Source organism: Corvus hawaiiensis, chromosome 1 (assembly GCF_020740725.1).
Source record: "Corvus hawaiiensis isolate bCorHaw1 chromosome 1, bCorHaw1.pri.cur, whole genome shotgun sequence".
NCBI lineage: Eukaryota > Metazoa > Chordata > Aves > Passeriformes > Corvidae > Corvus > Corvus hawaiiensis.
The window spans coordinates 44455853-44474174 of NC_063213.1; the positions used below are offsets into that span (position 1 = coordinate 44455853).

Below are 18322 nucleotides of genomic sequence, written 5' to 3' on the forward strand. Positions count from 1 at the left end.
AATCTGTGGCAGAAAATCTGCATAGAATAGATTTTCTTATCTAGGACTTCAGAACAGCAAAAACTGTTGTCAGCAGTACACGTGTTGTCTCTCTCAAAATGATTTTTTATTTTCTTGACAAAGTTCTTCTTGCTGCTTAAATTAATTTGTGTGCCTGTTGCAGAGGAGTAGTGGTGAAATACTTAGTCCCCCAATAATGACTTGTGTAAATTCTATAAAGATGTTTGGAGAATTTTCATGAATACCAATGCTCTGTTAAAATTTTTGTCCAGAATGAAGTAGAGAATGGAAGCAAAGATTATAAGAAGAACCTAGAAAAGAGGGGAAAAACAAATAGGGAAAGGACTTCAGTGTTACCAAACAGTGCACAGTCTGCTACCACCTGTTCAGGTATAAGTGAGATAAGAGAAGTGAAGTGAGTGTAGCCTGTGTGAAAGTGGGAGGATGAAATACAGCAAATGTCTGCAGTATTGCCTAGGAAACACTGCCAGTTTGCAGTCAGCAGCCTACGCATCGCACGGCTCCGGGGAGCTGTTACTGTCTCGGGAAAGCCCCTGGGACCATCTGTAGCTGAGGCGTGTTCTACGTGTCACACAATCCCAGTCCCCAGAGCAGGCCTTTTGCACAGGCTTGCTTTTGCAAGCATGGCAAGCCTGCCAAGCCCCTGTTCTGCTGTTTTGCTGCTTCCTCAGCACTCCCAGTTCAAACTTGGGTACCTTGCTTCCTGTCCTGTAGATACCCAGGCATCAAACAACTGCTGGCCGGGATTAGTTCTTTGCTTGGAACTCGATCTGTTGATTCTCCATGAAGTGTTAGATAACTGTCAAGAATTACAGGCTAGCATTTATTTTGAATGTTCTTCCATGTGTTCTGAAAAACTGAGAAAGCAAGTGATTGTCTGGATATCCTCTGTTGATCAGGTGTGTCAATTTCCTTTCATGGGAGTCTGGAGGAGATGAAAACTGCTTCAGTAGCACTGCTTTACAGTGCATGCCTGCAGACTGTTTCTGAAGATCATTCAGTCCAAACATTCCCTCGGCGTATTTTGACCAATACCTGTTTCCACAGTGCTGATTTGTTCAGCAAATGCATATGGCAGATGCCATTTGCTTTGAATTATTTTAGGAGTTAGTTTCTTCTGAAAGAGAAGGGACTTCAGGCACAGCTTTACATTTCTCAAAAACAAAGAATAAGGGAAGACTGAAGGTTAAACTATTTTTGATCAGCCCCTGATTTTTAGGTGTTGACTTGGAATGGATCTAGATAAGAGAAGGGGTTTCTTTTAACTGCTGTCTGTGAAACGCATCTTATATCAGGCTACCCTGTGGGGCCCAGAACATCTGTCAGACCATTGCATTGGAACCTTCTTTTTGTATATTCTGAGTTATATCACCCGTGCATCTCCTTGGTGTTGGCCCTAGATGCCAGGCTGCCAAAGTGTTTCTTGGACAGAAAAAGAAATCTGGAAGTCCCTGAAGCATTCCTCCATCTGCTGTCATTGGTGTGGTTTGCTCTCCTAGCAAGTGGGTGAGGTACTGTAGCTGCCACTTGTCAGAACTGTGTTGAGCTCAGTGCAGGGAATGTATTGGAACCAAAGTTCTGTCTGAAGTTTAGCTCTCCAGGAGAAATACTTATAAATGGAATATCTGGGTATCCACTTGTAACAACAGAAACTGATTCTTCTTTTCTCTCTGCCTCTTTAGGTCTTCAAAAGGTGATGTCAATGAAGGATATGTCTTGGAGGTAGAATGCTGCTCCTCTTTAAACCACCTTTCAGAGAAAAAGGAGATCCCTGATTTTATTAAGAAAGTGAGTAAAAAGAAAAGGGGGGTAGGGGCACAAACCCCAAAACACAGTATGCTTTTATTTGCACTATAATTACTGTTTCTAGTTCTGTCAACTTGGCAGTAGGGATATGTATCACTGTTACCAGCTGAAATACTGCACTAGAATTTGGTGTTTTGTAATTTTAAGTATCTGAACAGCAGTTTTACTTCTTGACAGAAACAAGTTTGATCATATTATTACTAGAAAATGATTTGTAGTGTCACAGGAGAATGACCTCCCACAGATGATATCAGTGTAGAACATGGTCCTGTAATGTGCAACGTTTTATGTTGAAGCAATATGTATAGTTTCCATTTTAATGTCCAAATATCCTATTGAATAGTACTTTACCTAAAAGGCCTTTTACCTCCAGGGAAACCCCCAGATTATTTAAGTTTTGTTTGAGTATCACATGTTGTTTATCTGATAGAGTTGGTACTGGTTACCTAAATACTTTTGTGAACCAGAATAGGGTTGCTTTCAATTAAGTATTATCTATACTGGGGAATTTGAAGAGAACACTGCAAGCATTTATTTATTGCCTTCTTTTAAAATTTATTTTTGATGCTGTAATATTCTGCCAGACTGGAAATTAGCAGGTTATGTCCATTTCAGTGAAAACAGATTCAGATTGTGCTTGCTTCAAATTCTGCAGCATCTGTTGTGTCCTGTTGCATGTTATATAAACTAGCACTGAGTAGTGTATTTATTTAGCCACAGGCTGTGAGTAGGCATACTCCCCTAGCTTTAGTCCATTTGCAGTGATAATATTTCAAAAAATTTCTAGAATAAACTTCAGCACAGGCTTTATGAGCTTGATGGGGACTCATCTTGACAGACTATACTCATCTTCAATCTTTCCTTTTTACTGTGAATTTTAAGAATTGGATTAAAAAGAATGCAGCTGTAACTATCTGATACTTAAAAGATGTATAGATTTTGGTATCAGAAAAACTGAAGCTTTCTGAACACATAATAATATTCAAAAATTTGAGCCCAAATTTTGTTTCAGGTCTAACTGTGTTATTACACTACTATTCTGATGTTATCTTGGATTATTTCAATATATTCACACTTAGGCAAAACTGGTGTAGTTATTGTATACCAGTTTCAACATGTTTGATTTTGTTCTTCAGTTCTTTGAGTCAGAGTAGAAATATAGGCATAACTGTCACAACTGGTAGCAAAATTGTGCATCATTGAAACAGAAAATTTCTTTGCATTTGTGACTTCAGAAAGAGTATGGATAACATGAAAACAAAGTGACAATCCAGGAGTCATCTTATTTCCATAAATACCCAATTCTCAGACTCTTTATGGTGCATTTCTAGACATGGAAATGTTTCTGTTGATAGAAGCCATTTGATTATGGGGTTATGAAGATGCCTTTTTGAAAGATGATAATTTAAATTTTAATAGCAAGAATATATATTTTCTGTTTTTCTGTAGGTTGAATATGTCGCTCATCCTCAGATGTTATTTGATGTAGAGAAATTTGAAGTTCTTTGAAGCTGTTGCTGTCAAGTGCATGCCGTGTCACTATATCTGATTAAACACATTGTGAAAGTCTCAACACTTTAATGTAAATCTAACTCAGAAACAAGACTTGTTTGGGAGTAGGAATTAATTGTCATATTAACTAATTTGTCTGAGCAACAAAAATAATCCATTGCTTTTAAGAGCAGATAAACCAGATGTTTACAAACAAAATAAATGGAAAAATAAAGGATGTTCTTCAAACAAAGTAGTAACGAAAAGCTGTTAGAGAAGGCAATTCCTTTCTTTAAAAAATGAACAGCCTTATAATTCTTGTCCAACTGTAGAATACAATTGAAGTTAATAGAATGTTTTAATTGAATAGACAAATCCTTTATCTTTTCGTAAGCTTTTCATAACGGAGGCCTTTAACACAGGTTTACCATCTTACTGTATTGCAAATTAGTGTATTTAAAAAAACGCAAACCAAATGGAATAGCCATATTTTCAAAACAGAATAAGAAGTCAAAATTTTCTCCCTGAGCTTACTAAAAAAAAAATTCCTATACCCTGAGAAAATTAATTTTATTAATTTTATTGTGCACTGCTGAGCAAGTACTACTTACCTTGAGTTTGAACTAGGATGGAATTTTAATAACTTTTCTGGATTGACTTTTTGTTGCATTGAAAATGTGCATCATATTGAATATTAACTGCTTCCTTCTGCAAACACAATACAATTTTGCAATGGCATGCAGCATAGGTAATGTGTGCTTTTTTCTTCTATAACTCTAGATAAATGTGTGAGAGTAATGCGGTAGAAACAAGGAGGTTATTTCACCTGGAGAATGCCTCTTGCTCACTGAAACAAAGTGTCTCAGTACAATGTTGACTATAAAACATAAAAAAAATGCCAAATAAGACTCTCTGGTCAAACCTCTGTTCTGTGCTGAGATCCTTCTGCGCTGCTGGACTTTGTCCCAGTTCTCCACTCTCTTTGCTACTTTTGTGCCACAGTGTCTGGCTATGGCAAGACAGGGAACATTTAAATATTGGGGACATGATGTTGCATAAAATACACTCTTCCCATACTTAAAAATCATGTCAACATCACCACACTGTGTTTATTCTTTGATATCCATGTGGATCTAGTGCAGCTTAACCTGTCCTAAAGAGCTCAAACAGTCCCATGGTGTCTTTGATACATAATTTGTGGGCACTGAAAGAAGTAACTAAACTGTTGTGTATATACTGTACTGCTGTATTGGTATTAACACTCCTGTCTTTAGCTCTCAGGCAAAACAGAGATTAAAGATTTACTCATCTGCTTTTTAATAAGCAAAGCTAACTTCTGAACTTTTGATCACTGTGGCTCAGATCATTCTGAAGTTGTTGAAAGTAGAGATGTTGTTTATAAGATACCATATTTTGTAATATTTTGACTTGTGTCTCATGTCAAATAGGGTAGCCTTTAATTACTTCCTTAGTTGCTTTTTGTTTCTGTGTATCCTGTTACAAGTTTTTCTTCTGAAAGTGTTTTCTGGAGTCTATGGAGACAAGTAAGGGAAGGAGGAGCTAGGCTGACTTCCCAAGTAAAGATTTATTTTGGATACACAGTCATATGTATGAATGCCAAATATGTTTCTCATGACCTCTGTTTTCTGTATCAGTCTGAGGTACATGCTCTAGAACTACAACAGGCAGAAGGTTTTACTCCTATATTCACATCTTTGTGGTGTTGGTGACAGGTTAGGAAATGGAGGATTCTTTCTGTACTATGTCTCTCCAGTTCTGACTTCTTAAAATTTAGGAAGCACATCTTTGGATCCTTGGTTATCTCCTTAATAATGCACCATCAGAGGGAATTCTTGTATGGTATCTTATTTTCAGTGTGACACCATTGCAGGATTCATGTTTCTTGTCTCTTTGGACTCATTATCCTTCTCTGGGGAAGTAGGAAGTATGGTAAGTATAGAAAAGCATGATTTAAAAATGGTGCAGCTTAACTGAAATCCAAAAGCAGGCATCTTCCTTTTGTGTTTTTGGCTAGACATGGATCTCTCCCTGCTGGTCTGTCCTTACTTGTTTCAGAAATTAGTCTAATTTCTTCCAGCCAACCTAAGGCAGTACAGATGAATAATTGATTTTGCATTTTCAGAGGTGGACTGGTTCCTCTTGTAACAGGACTGCCATTGTGAAACACCTTTGTAGTTCTTATTGTGCTGTGAAATCTGCTGGATAAGACAGTGTGTGTCAAATCTGCTCATTGCTGTTTCCTCTCTTGTGCCTTGGTCAAGTTCAGTGAGTACAAATTATTAACACTGGCTCCAAAGCTGCCAGTAAGGTGTCACTCCCTTAACTGATCCTCGGAACAACTTCTGTAGTCCAGAGCATCCTACAAATAATCTTGACTCCTGCAGATGCAGTGACATTGCCAGTAAGTTTTTTGACATTTATTTTATTGCCTAGTAATAGCATTGCTGGGCCATGGAAGCGATGGTAACTTAGAAGTAAGTGAATGGGACCCCAGGGAGGAATCTGCCAACAATATACATTGCAAGGATGCTGCCACCCCTGTAGTTGATCTAGAGCTGGGCTCTGAAAGAGTGACCCCCAGTCCTCTCTGGTACAAAAGCAAGTTGAGTAGAGAATTGCACTATTTTGAAAGAAAGGCTGTACAGTACTAACACACGTGTGAAGAACTTGCAGCCTGCATTGCTGAAAGGATCTACTGTATTTGAACCTTCTTGACAGTTTTATGGAAAAGAGTTATCTTTTCCATAAAAATGTTATCAGGAATAAGACTGGCATGAGGTACAAGTATGTTTCAAGTGTTAGTTTATGCACTGGAAATTAATACACATTGCTAAGCTGTAGCTGAACTCAGTGTGCTCCTGAAGGGCGAGACATTTCTTGGAGCGGTTTGATCTTCCTGCCCGTTATCTGCCCTCGCTCCATTGGAGGGAACCTCAGGCAGAAGCCTGGCTTAGTGGTTGGATAAGGGACTGCTACACCCCCTGAACAACCACAGGTCACTCTCACTGCATGTGTCTCTACTTTGGTGATTTAATTAAAATACTGAGATCCTTCTTTTCCTGCGCTCGTGATTTTTTTCACCTCCATTGATCTGTAGTTGTTTTGGAGTTTTCAGAATTACTGCTGTCTTAGTTCATGCACATCGTTTTCTGGAGAATCATCTGTGTTACGGTTCTAATTGGTGAAGAATTTTTTTGTTAGTGTTGCTCTTAAAAGACAGGTTAATTCTCCAGCTTCTTTTAAGTTGCAAGATAGAAGCAGGGTTGAAGTATTTAGGAGGACTTCTGTTTCTCCTCTAAAATAACAGCTAAATACCTATAGGACTTCTCAAGAGCTTTTAAGATCTTTTCCATAGATGATTCTAGTCAAGGGAGTGATTCACTTATTTTCTGCATATTTCCTCACATTAGAATGAACACTTGTTTTGTGTGATCAAAACAAGGGGCTTCACATACCCGTATTTTGTGTGAAAGCAATATGAAATGGTTTTGAACTCTCAGCTTCTGAGTTTCTAAATTCTCTTCAGCATCTAATTATGAAATGGCAAGAAGATGTGGAAGATGAGAAATGTATCAATGTCTCCATAATAAAATGTATTTATATTACTATTTTGTTTGTTAACAGCACGACAAGCAAGCGAGAAGACAAAAATCTGCAATTTCCTAGAAAATATTGAATGCAAAAATTACTATTACAATTTTTTTACTTATAATAGCTAAGAAAAATACTGAGGTTTATATAGCTGTCCTAGCATTTCTCATATTCTTGTCTCTTTCATTACTTACTCTTCATCTCTTAATCTTTACATCGAGATTTATTTTTTAGAAGGAACAAAGAGATGCAGCTGATGTGTTCTTAAGAACTCCAGTGTGTTGGTGGATTTCTTGACTTGTTTGCTGCAGTCCTGCAGGCATTTCTTCTATGAAGTCTGTGTTTTGTTGGTGCCAGGGGTCCTTAGATGGTTGTTGTAATCCTAAGTATAATTCTTTATTTTACATATGTTTTAGCTGGTCTGTTCAGAAGTTTCCTGCAGGGTGTACAGTCAGAGCAGGTGGCAGTAAAAGAGAAAAGGGGAAAAGATTGAGTCTTTAATACTCAGAGGTTTATTCTTCAAATAAATAAGCAGTTCAGATTTATTTCTGTGGCTAGAAAATGACCCTTCTAGACCCTTGTTTATTACCTAGGATTATTTACCTAGATGTGATCTCAGTCTTTTCTAAAAGCATTTCCATCCTTAAAACAAACCAAAAATATCCCGCCACAAAACCTTCACTCTCCAGGGTATTTGCAAAGGAGCAATACAGCATTATTTCTTTAGTGCATTGTAATGAAAACCATTGCTGAGCACTTAGCTGACAGCTTTGTTTTCTGCATGTTTTCAGTACAAACAGAGCCTCTATTTTATTTTTTAAGTATTTGGATGTTAGCAGTAGTTGTGGTCATGAAGCAGAGCTTGAAACTCAACATCAATAGTTCAGCTGCTTGTAATCTGCTGTGATAATATTTATTAAAGTGCACTTTGTTAACATTTTCTAAGTGTATATATAACAAGAGATGGTAAAAAATAGCATATACTCTATTCTAAACAGCCTGGTGTGAAGGGAAACATCTGTTCCTGCTTAAGCTTCTTTCAACTTGTGTTCTTTTGACTAAGCCCTGTAAGAGTAGTGTTGATATATATCTTCCATGGACATTGCAAAACTATTTCCAGTACTCTCCCAGGAGCCTGGTTGTGCTTTTATAATCCTTTGCCCCCAGCAGCTTTCAGAGTCATCCCCTTGCCCAAGATAAAAATAGATATTATAAAGTATGTAGTTGATATTTTTAATGATCCTGCTTCTGTCTGGTGGGAAAAAATAACTTTTAAAATAACAATAAATATGATAATGTTTCGTACTGTGCTAGAATAAATTACCAGCAAATTGTTCAAATTGTAATTTTGGCTACGAGTAACAGATGGCTTGATGAAACAATGAAACAATTAAAGAAATGCTCTTTTGTTGATATAAAATAAGTATTCCCTGCAAATTAAATGTAAAGCCTGTAAGTTTGAGACTGAATTCCTACTTTTTAAAATACTTCTGTTGTCCTGAACCTTTTTATTGGTTTGTTTTCACTGCTTGGAACAGAGGTGGACTAAAATCTCTCACATTGAATCACTTTATCACTAGTTGCTAAAATGGTTTTTAGATACAACAATCAACCACACGTGTCTGTAAATCTTTATTTTCCCCTTGCTTGTGTTCATCAATTAGTGTAGGAGTTACTGACAAAAGATTCCTGCACAGAACATGGTCTGTGTTTTGAAAAATGCCAGTTCTCTAGAGCAAGAGCTTGGGACAGAATTTCTACAGACTTATTTTAAAAGTGTGTATCAAGTATTTGGGTTGAGTGAGCATTGCTGGCTGCTCTCTAGCAGTTTTTTCCCAAGTCTAAAACAAATTGTAGGGAATAAATCCTAAATTATGTGAATAATTTAATTTACATTTACTTTTTTTCAGATTTAGGGGAAGGGTGGGAGGATACAGGTATATTATGTGGCTTTTGGACAAGTACCACACTCACTGAATCTTCGTAGCATGTGGCCAGCAGTGTTCACTCTTTGCCTTCAGCAAAGGAGCAGGTGCTAAAATCAGATGATTTGAGAAGAATCAACACACCCAGGACCACAGAGGATGAGGCTGGTTTCCACACCTGTCATCTAATGAAATATGCTGAAAGGAGCAAGTGTACTTGCACGATGCTGCACTGCATGTTCAGCATGGTTATATTGTTCTCAGGAGTGAATGTAATGCAAGCTGCAGAGGAATTTCAAGTTGTTAATCTCACCACTTTTTGGCTCAAGTAGCAGGAGACATACAGCTTACCGTAATTTAGTATCTCCTGCAGCACTGCCTTACGATCCCACCTTCTGTTTTACTCAGCACAGCAGTAAGTTGCAGTAGCTGCTTGCTTCAGTACATTTCTCCCTGTGTTGTTGGTAGCCTTCAGTTCCCTTCTGCAGAGGCTACTACCAAGGAACATGTTGTAAAACTGCAGAGCTTGCTTTCCTGCCCTGTTCAGTGCCTTGTTCTCTACCTTGTTCTAGTTCTTGTGCCTCTGCCAAAAATGCAATGAGGTCTTAAAATGGCAAGTCAATGGTTTGGGATTATGGTAGCATTTTCCAAGGCATTCCTCCAGTGTTTTATCCCTCATGGCCTATTTTGATGTAATTGACAGTGAAAATACTCGGTAATTTGAAAACTCGAATGCAAACTGGGATTTCACTTTCTAAAACCTACATTTATATTCGCTTCTGTGTATATGAACATGAACTATCTATCTCAAACTCAAACTGAGTGAGTTTAAACTGGAAGATGTTAAAAATGCATGGGAAATACAGGCTTAAACAATGGAGCATCCTAGTCAGAAAGTTTGCATGGTTTGGAAATCTGCAAGGAGTGAAACAGTCCAGAGTAATAGAACAGAAAAACGATGAGCAGTTGATGCTTTGCTATTTGATTTGCAGAATTATCTTTTTTTTGTAATGTGTTTTTAGAGATGCAAAAATACCAAAGTTGCAAAAGTTTTGAGTTATATAGAAAGAACTAAATCCTCCTTTAGAACATTAGCTAAGCTTAGTTGGTTTTAAAATAAGCAGTAAACTCTTGATGACTGTTCCTGCCTTCTAAGGAAGGAGCATGTAAGACCTACGGAAAACATAAGAGGCAGACTAAAAGCCTGTCTTAATTTTAAACATCTGTTTCCAGAAATGAGCAGACTGGGAGGGGGGTGTACAGTATTTATGATGAAACATGTTCTACTAGATACTAAAGGAGGAAGACATAGTTGGAAGACTGTAGTCTTGAGCATACTTTTCCAGTTCCAACTCCTGGCATACAGTACATAGCATTCTTCTCAAACCACAAGATTATGTTTTTTGCATGAAGATCCTTGGTGCTGTCTGTTCTCAAAGGAGATTTGTTTGAATCCTAAAACAAAGGTAGAGAAATGGACTGATCTGGTTTCTGGTGCACATTATGACACCTAATGCCTTTTACATTGTTCTTTTAAAAACAACAGCTAAATAAACAGACAGACAAGCATTTATTTTATTGACTAAGATAGTTCATACTTGGTTTAAATAGACAGCTCTAAGCAAAATTAACCAGCTTTTGTTTCCAAGGCCATATGTTTGGCCCTCAGTAGGATTAAGTAGCAGTCTTTCCCAAAGTTCACAGCAGAGCTAACTAAGTGCATCTGATCATCAAAAATCAGTTCCTTGCTCCTGGAAAATATTCTTTCTCTAAGAGCGTTTTTGCTATGTGTGCTCTTCATAAATTGTTTCTGGGTTTTACTAAATTCTTTCAGTAGCTTGTTATATAATGAACTATATAGCAAACCTGCTAATGAAGTGTTCACTACTAGTGCCTAAGTTTTGAAGGTGTTTTTTCCCAGATCATCGGAAAGTGTAAGCCTTGAGACCATTTAGGACTGCTGTAAACTCAAGTGCCTTGATGACATTAGTAAAACTGCTTTTCCTTTGGACACATCCCAAAAATGTCCAGCTCCTGGCATTAAAGAGTTAAGAGAAATTCCTAGCACTTACTAAATAATTTGTTTGAAATTCTTATCTGAGAGAGATCCTCATTATTAAATTGCTGTGTGTTGTTTTGTATTTTTATTGATTTTGGTAGAATACTGCCCTGGGCTTGCTGGAAGTGTTTGATTTTCTGTGTGCCATCCCACTGGGATATGATCAAGATCTCCCTGTAAGCAGTTGCTGAAGCTGACAAAAGTGAATGAGTCTGTTCAGCATGGGATCTATATGCTTGATTTTCCAAATTTATAAGAGTACCATCATGCTCGCTGTCAATAGGAGATTATTACAGAGCTGACAACGGAACAAGAAACACAGAGCACAATATGTGGGCTGTACAGTGGATTTGCCAAGTGTCTTTATTCAAAATAGATTTGAAAAGAGAACCTGTGTGTGGCTGTTCAAAATGAGCTTTTGAATATGGGTTCTCACATGACTGTGAGAGCTATAGAGTAAAACAAGTACTTTCCAGAAAAGAGGATTTCATCATTCAGCCATGCTGTTGCCAGGTGTGGTTTTACAGATCTTTAATTTAGACTGTCAGCCATTTTCTAATTAAGGTAGGGAGCCTTCAAGAGAATCAGAAATATTTAAAAAGATGGGACATAAATTTGCTACATCAACGTAATATTTAGTGACACTGCTTTGTGCTGCTGATGGCTCCTTTTCTTCCAAATGCAGTATAAAAATAGCAGTCAGGCAGTTCTGAAATAAACAATAACATTTCACAAATGTTAAGAATGTTAACACAAGTACCCCAGCTAAAATTCAATTAAGGTAGTGACATCAGTGTTGGACACAGTGCTTGTTCCTATTCCTTCTGAAGTTCGTGGGAGATTTGGTATTTATTTCGCAGACAGCAAAGGCTAAATCTGTCATTTTTTCCCCCTTGGGGAAAATGCCAGGTTTCTAATCAAGCAAATTATAGGGATGACATTAAATTCTTTAACTGCCTTGGCCCTCTGTACACATGAAATTTCACCCCTTCTTCAAGCAGATTCTATTTTTAAACTGCCATAAATCCAATTTGATGCAAGCCAGTTGCAAATGTATTTGGATGTACCCACTTGGGGGTTTATCCAGATTGAAATAAATTAGTTAAGTTCTGCTTCTGTGGTTGAACAATAATGTCTTTTGTGATGGAGATCTGGTCTTGTATTTGTGGTTAATATCATCCAAGCAGTACTTTATGAGGCAATGGAAATGTTTCTGTTCCCATCTGGGGAAAAAAGCAAAGAATTTATTTTTTTAAAAAATTTTGTTGGCATTTCACTTTTCAAAATTTCCCAAGATGTAAAGGGCAAGTATATAGTATATTTGAAGTATAAAAATTGTCGTCAAACTGTTGAAATTAGTATTGATCACCTAATGTAAAGGCATTTTTAATCTAGATTTTTATTTGATGTGAAAAGTGGTAGAGATGTAGTTGTTGTTTTTATGTTTTTTCCTTTCATTTCATACAATGCATTTCCTTTCATACAATGCAGTGTGACACCGACCTTTGTTAGTGCTCTTTGTTAGTGCTCTAAACTGGCAGGTAAAGACAAGTAATTGTGTTATTTGTCTGATCTGGAATATGTCTTGGGTGATCCTGTCCAAGTAGCATCATGTTCTTCCCATTCACTTCAACTTTACCTCTTCTTCCATACTTTGCCTTCTTACTGATTCCCAGCACTGCATCTGCTGAGATGTTTTCCCAAAAGGCTGTGACAGACATATCTGTCTGCGTGTACCAGCACAGGATTCCTCAAGAGGGTCCAAAACCTGCAGGTGGCTTGCAGAAACAGTCCTTCTGTCCTGTGTATCTCCTGGGAACAGCCTCTCCAGTTACTGAGGTGTGGGTTTGGTTTTGTGGGGGATTTTTTGTTTGTTTGTTTGTTTTGTTGGTTTGTTTGGTCAGTTGGGTTGGTTTTGCTTTTGTTTTTTTTGAAATTCATATATTCAGTCTTTGAAATACAGGAAACAGAAAATGTGGTTGTACTGGATGGCGTGATTCAGTCTGGATGTGAAGGCAACTAAAATTTAGTAATATTTAAGCTCTCAGCAGGATCCTGAAAACCAAATTGTCCTTGTAGTTTGAATATGTTCAGCCTTTATACTTTCTGATGAGAGCTGTCTTATTCGTGGTTTTGTGAAACGTTGAAAGGAGCTGTGTCTGCTGATGCATCACTTTTCTGTTCTGCAGCTTGCATCACACTTTTGATGTAGCATTTCCTGCTACATTGGCTTTATTGAGAATAATGAGATGCTTGGTTTTGCCATATGTCATTGGGAAAATTTGAAATATATGTTTAAATAAGATTTTGTGTTCTGTAGTGTACAGTATTAACTTTTTTGGGAAAAGTCCTTGAAGATACAAACTCTTTTTTCCAATCTGCTTGCTAAGCTGTTCGACCAATACAGGTAGGACTGTAATTTGGTTCTCAGTTCCTCACATCTCTATTTTGAGAACAAGAGCCTCAGAAGAAACACCTCAGCTTCAGGTACTCCTTAGAACAAACACAATTTTTTTGAGTAAGCCAAGACTGTAAAACATGGCTACAGTATCTGTGAAAGCTGTTCCCTCTCATCCATATCACAGCGTGGGAGTCTGATGGAGATTGACAAGCAGTCTTTATTGACCAGGACCAGTAATATTACTGTCCTCAATATGTACTGTCCTCAAACTCTCTAACAGTTGCATACTAGTTAGATTTCTATAATTAGCTGCCCTGCAACCTACTAAACAAATGTAGTGTTGTGTCTGTGCGTGAGTGATAAGAGATGAAATGAATTTGTAACTCTATCACTAACGATATAAAAAAGTGTTAATCCAGTTACAATGGAGAGTCTGGACCATTGAGCACATTATGAATGCATCTGTCACTGATACTCACTTAAACCTTCCTGAGCAAGGTAAAGGCTAACTTTCTTTGTAGACAGATACCCTTTTGGCCAGGATACTGCTAGTGGTATTTCTGTTGTCCTGTTTAGCAATGAGGTTCACTTAAGTCAGCATCCCACATTTCCCAGGCTAAACACCTATGAAGACCATTGTCTTGTTTCCTGGAGGCCTCTGTTTAAATTCCTGTGATCATGAAATGAAGAGGTAATTTAACATGGAAAATATAATAGTGGTTTGAAGGAGGAAGTTCTTGTTGATCAGGCATCGTCTGTAGGTTTGTTTGTTCGGAGCAGTAACATGTTACCAGGAAATAAATGATTCATTAAAAAAAACCTACCCAAAAAAAAAGCGTGTAGAGAAGATGCAGAAATCAGCTTCCTCTTGAATTTAAAAAAGATACAAAATTCTTCCTATTTACTTGCTACTGAAAAAAGTCCCGCTAAACTTTTTTTCCTAAGTTCATGTAACTTGAGCATAGGTGAATAATTAAGGCACTTCAACTCTTTGGAATTTTATGTTACGCAGACAAAGTGAAATTATTTCTTCATTCTCAAGGCTTTTATTTTTTAAAGATTTATGAGTATTTAGACTTTGCATTATGTGAAGAGTATACATTAAATGGAAACCATTTTGGTGAGTGATTTTGATAAAAGAAGCAGTAGACATTCATATGTTTTCACAGAAGTCTGTCTCGCACTCTCATTTCTCCTGGGTTTGAGGAGGGTGAGGCTGAGGACTCCTTAGTGCTGAGTCTGCCTAAAAGGGATTTCTCTTTCTGCTTCATCTCAAACCTTCGTTAGCTAATGCTGGCTTTATCTAATTGTCATGATTACTAGCCCAGTGCTTTTCTTCTTAGGATATTTCGTGATCTGATTCCTTCATTTTCCTCCTTTACCTGAAGTGTAAAGGATTAATGATAGAGCCTTTTAGTTTCCTTTTTCTTCTTCTTGGCTCATGTCACAATGCCTTTTTCTATTCTGAGTTCTGTATCTTCCCAAAAGTGATGTATTAAAATAGCTTCGCTTTTAGGCGCTCATTATGTGAAAGTTTGCTGTTTGTGTTTCAATCCAAAATAGGACAAGCAACAATTGTTATTATAGAATTAGTAAGCTTTTCCTTGCATAAATGTCATAATCACACACCTAATACAGCAGAAGATATAATAAAAAGTCTCAGATTTCTTAAGATCAATACAAAAATATTTTTGTAAGAAGTACCACTTCTAGTATTTTATAATAAATAAGCTTTTCAAACAGATTTTCTCATGAAGTAATATGTAGGCGTTTTCTCTTTTTTCCATTTTTTTCTTTCTTTTCCCCCCTCCATTTTCACATTATTTCAGATGGTTTAGGCAACTTTTCATGCTGCTTTTTCAGAATGTACCTTTCATATAAATGCAACATGACAATTTCTAGTGGTAGTGGACAAAAGTAGCAAAATGACATGCTCGCTGCCTTGAAGGGTGTTATTTTCTGTGTTTCTATTTAGCTAAGACAGGTTGACAGTTAAAAATCTAATCTTCTTCAATTTGTAGATTCAAGATGCTGCAAGTCAAGGCTTGAAATTTGTTGGAATTATACCTCAGTACCATTCCCAAAAGAACTGTCTTGTCAGCGCCTCCCTGACACCTGCCAGTAACAACTCTGTGCAATCAAGAGATAATAAAAATGTTTCAAATTACCCCGAGGATCATGCTTCACCCGATGGCGAGAAAATAGACAGCACTGATGGATGCAGTACTCCAGCACAGAGTGAGCAAAGTGCTGACCAATGTGCCACATCCAGAGAGGGCTGTCGAGGTGAAGGACAGACTGCTGAAGAGCTGAATTCCAAGTCTGTGAAGGGAAGTGAGGAACAGTCTCAACATGAGAACCCGAGTGTGAGAGAAGCAGCAGACAAGACGAATGGACTTGCAGAGAATGAAACACCAGCACGATGTTTAAAACCACTTACTGGCAGTAAGTACTGCGGTGACCTCTCGTACATAAAAGCCAAGTTAAAATTGCCTCAGTTACCTTCCCAGCTCCTTTGGGGGGTGGGGGCGCAGCAGGGACATTACCACTGAGATAGTGAAGAAAAGATGCCCCAAATGAGCCACTTAACCTGATTTCAGCATGGTTACACAGTTCACACCAACTAAGCATGAGTCAGATGGCAAAGGAAGAGATGATATAAGCAGGTGCAGCTTTGTTATGGCCCATATGTATGCCTGAGTGTAAAGACTTATTTTTGTCTATTGTTCAGCTGAATTGGTTCATTTCTGTATTTGTTGCCATACCCTGACAGCTTTTGATCTTTGTATCCTTTTTGTCTGTTTGAATAAAAAGCCCTGCTAATCTGCCTGACAAGCTTTTGCAGCCATAGAAGGAATAATTCACAAAGCCTTATCACAGTTAGCCCCTTTGTAGCAGGTGAACAGATAGCTGGAATTAAACCACCTCAGAAACAGCAGAAATGTATGTGATCTGGACTCTGAAGTCTCCTAGTATACTACAGTCAGTCTGGGGGTCAGTGCTACAGTCAGAATTGTAATTACTGGAAAACAGCAGTTATTTTTGTTAATGACCCATATTTGCTAATTCATAACAAAATCTTGGTAATGGGGCTCATAATAATTTGCCTTCCACTTCCCTTTTTTTTTCTCTCTCTTTTTTTTTTTAAATATTTTTAGCCATATACTAGTTTTATTTCTTTCATTTCTTTGACATATTTTTCCTCAAGTGGACTTTCCACTTTTTAAATGTCATTTTATGCCATCAGAGACCACAAGTCAAAGCTGAAATCTCAAAATACCCTCCTTAAGGTGTTTGTTGCTCAAAGGTTACTTCTGTAGCAGGAACTGTATTTTAAAATAGGATGTAGACCAGAAAAATTTAGAAAATTAAAAGGAAAAGTATTCTTGCTGTGTTTCCAGTTTAAGCCTTAAAATACATTTATTTTCTATGTTTGTTTAAAATCAAGAAAACCATGTTTACACTCATTTCTCTTACTGCTTTCCTTCATTTCCTTACAGGCTACAAATCTATGCAGGGGGAATGTAGGTGGAATTTCTAAAGCTGGTACTGTCCTTGACTTTAATTTATCCCTATTCTCTAAGGCTTTACATAGATTCAGTCAAAATTCCCATTGGGAATTTTGTATATAGGATCAAGAATGACTTTGCATTGTACTCCTTGGATTATTATCTTGGTTTCCGTTGCAGTTTGGTGTAATTAGCGTTTGGATCCAATTTGGATCACAGTCTAGCAATGTTCCAACACACTGCCTTCAGTTCTTGTTGGGCAAGGGGGCACCCAGATTGGGTCAAAGCATGGCTGTTGTTTGAACAATCTCTTCTGCTCTACAGCCTTAAAGATGGCTTGTCACAACACTAGAATTTTACACGTAAAACCTCTATTAGTTTTATAGTTACAAATTAGTTACCTGCAAGTCTAACCAGATCAGTTCTTTCTCTTTTTATATACGCTATCTTTGAGAGAGTTAACTTAGCAAGTTTAATCATCTCTTTGATGCTATTCCTCTCCATACTGAACATTGAAATTCTTTGCTTCAAGTAACCATGTTCTTAATATTTCTGCATAATGTGAAGCTGATCACCTTTAGTCTTCCCAGCTTTTGTCTGTAACATCCTAGAATTGCTGCTAATTTCCCAGAAAAGAGGGTTTATTTTAAAAATTTATTTAGTTTCCTCAGTTATCTTTCTTTGAGCACTTTTTGACTTTATTTTTCATGCATTTTTTTAATTGCTGAGTTATGCAAATACTTTCCAAGGCTGCAGGTCTGAGAAGGCAGTTTTATTTGATAGCTCATCTAAAGTAGAGATTTTTCAAATCCTGTACAACACTGCTGACTTCTTTATTACTCTTGAATGAATTTTTGTTATTACAGCACTCCCTTTTCCTCCCATGGAAAATGTATTTCAGTTTTTGGCACCAGTTCTCCATCCTTCCTTGGGAGTGTGAAGATTGAAAGCATCAGGTGGTTGGATTTTTTTCCCTATGTATTCCATACGAAGTTACCACTCTTGAACTCGTTCTCCCCTACAGAAAGCTTCAGGAAAAAAATTATTATTCCTTACTCTTTGTGGGATCTCAAATGTGCTCTTTATTTTAGGTTTTATACTATTCAAGTTTTATTTTTATGCTTCTTCACTTGATTCCTGAATGTTTTGTAGTGCTCATTCACTTCCCCCCTTTTTAAAAGGCTTTTGAAAGCAATGCTGAAAAAAACAAGGCACAGATATTCCAATGGTATGTCCAAAAGTGCTGTGTTACTTAAAACCCAGACTGAAGGATGTCTTCGGCCATGCTTGAGGAGTCAGGGTCACTGGTGAAATCTGTTGTCAGTAGTGACTTGGGTTAGACAACACCTTCCAGATCTGAGCAATCTGTTCCAGGGCCTCACCACCCTTGCCGTGAAGAATTTCTCCCTAATACCTAATCTAACCCTGCCCTCTTTCAGTCTGAAGCCATCACCCCATGTCCTATCACTATGTGCCCTGGTAAAAAATCTCTCGTCAT

General features: G+C 37.5%; 1 protein-coding gene across 2 annotated transcripts in view; it reads left to right on the plus strand.

The window, feature by feature from the left end:
* RFTN1 (raftlin, lipid raft linker 1) overlaps positions 1 to 18322 on the plus strand; it is a 96951-nt gene that overhangs the window by 49482 nt on the left and 29147 nt on the right. For both annotated transcript variants that reach the window (XM_048302409.1, XM_048302399.1), the window contains exons 4-5: positions 1704 to 1809; positions 15337 to 15760. In XM_048302409.1, the coding sequence (XP_048158366.1) occupies positions 1704 to 1809; positions 15337 to 15760 (530 nt within the window). The remainder of the gene's footprint in view (positions 1 to 1703; positions 1810 to 15336; positions 15761 to 18322) is intronic.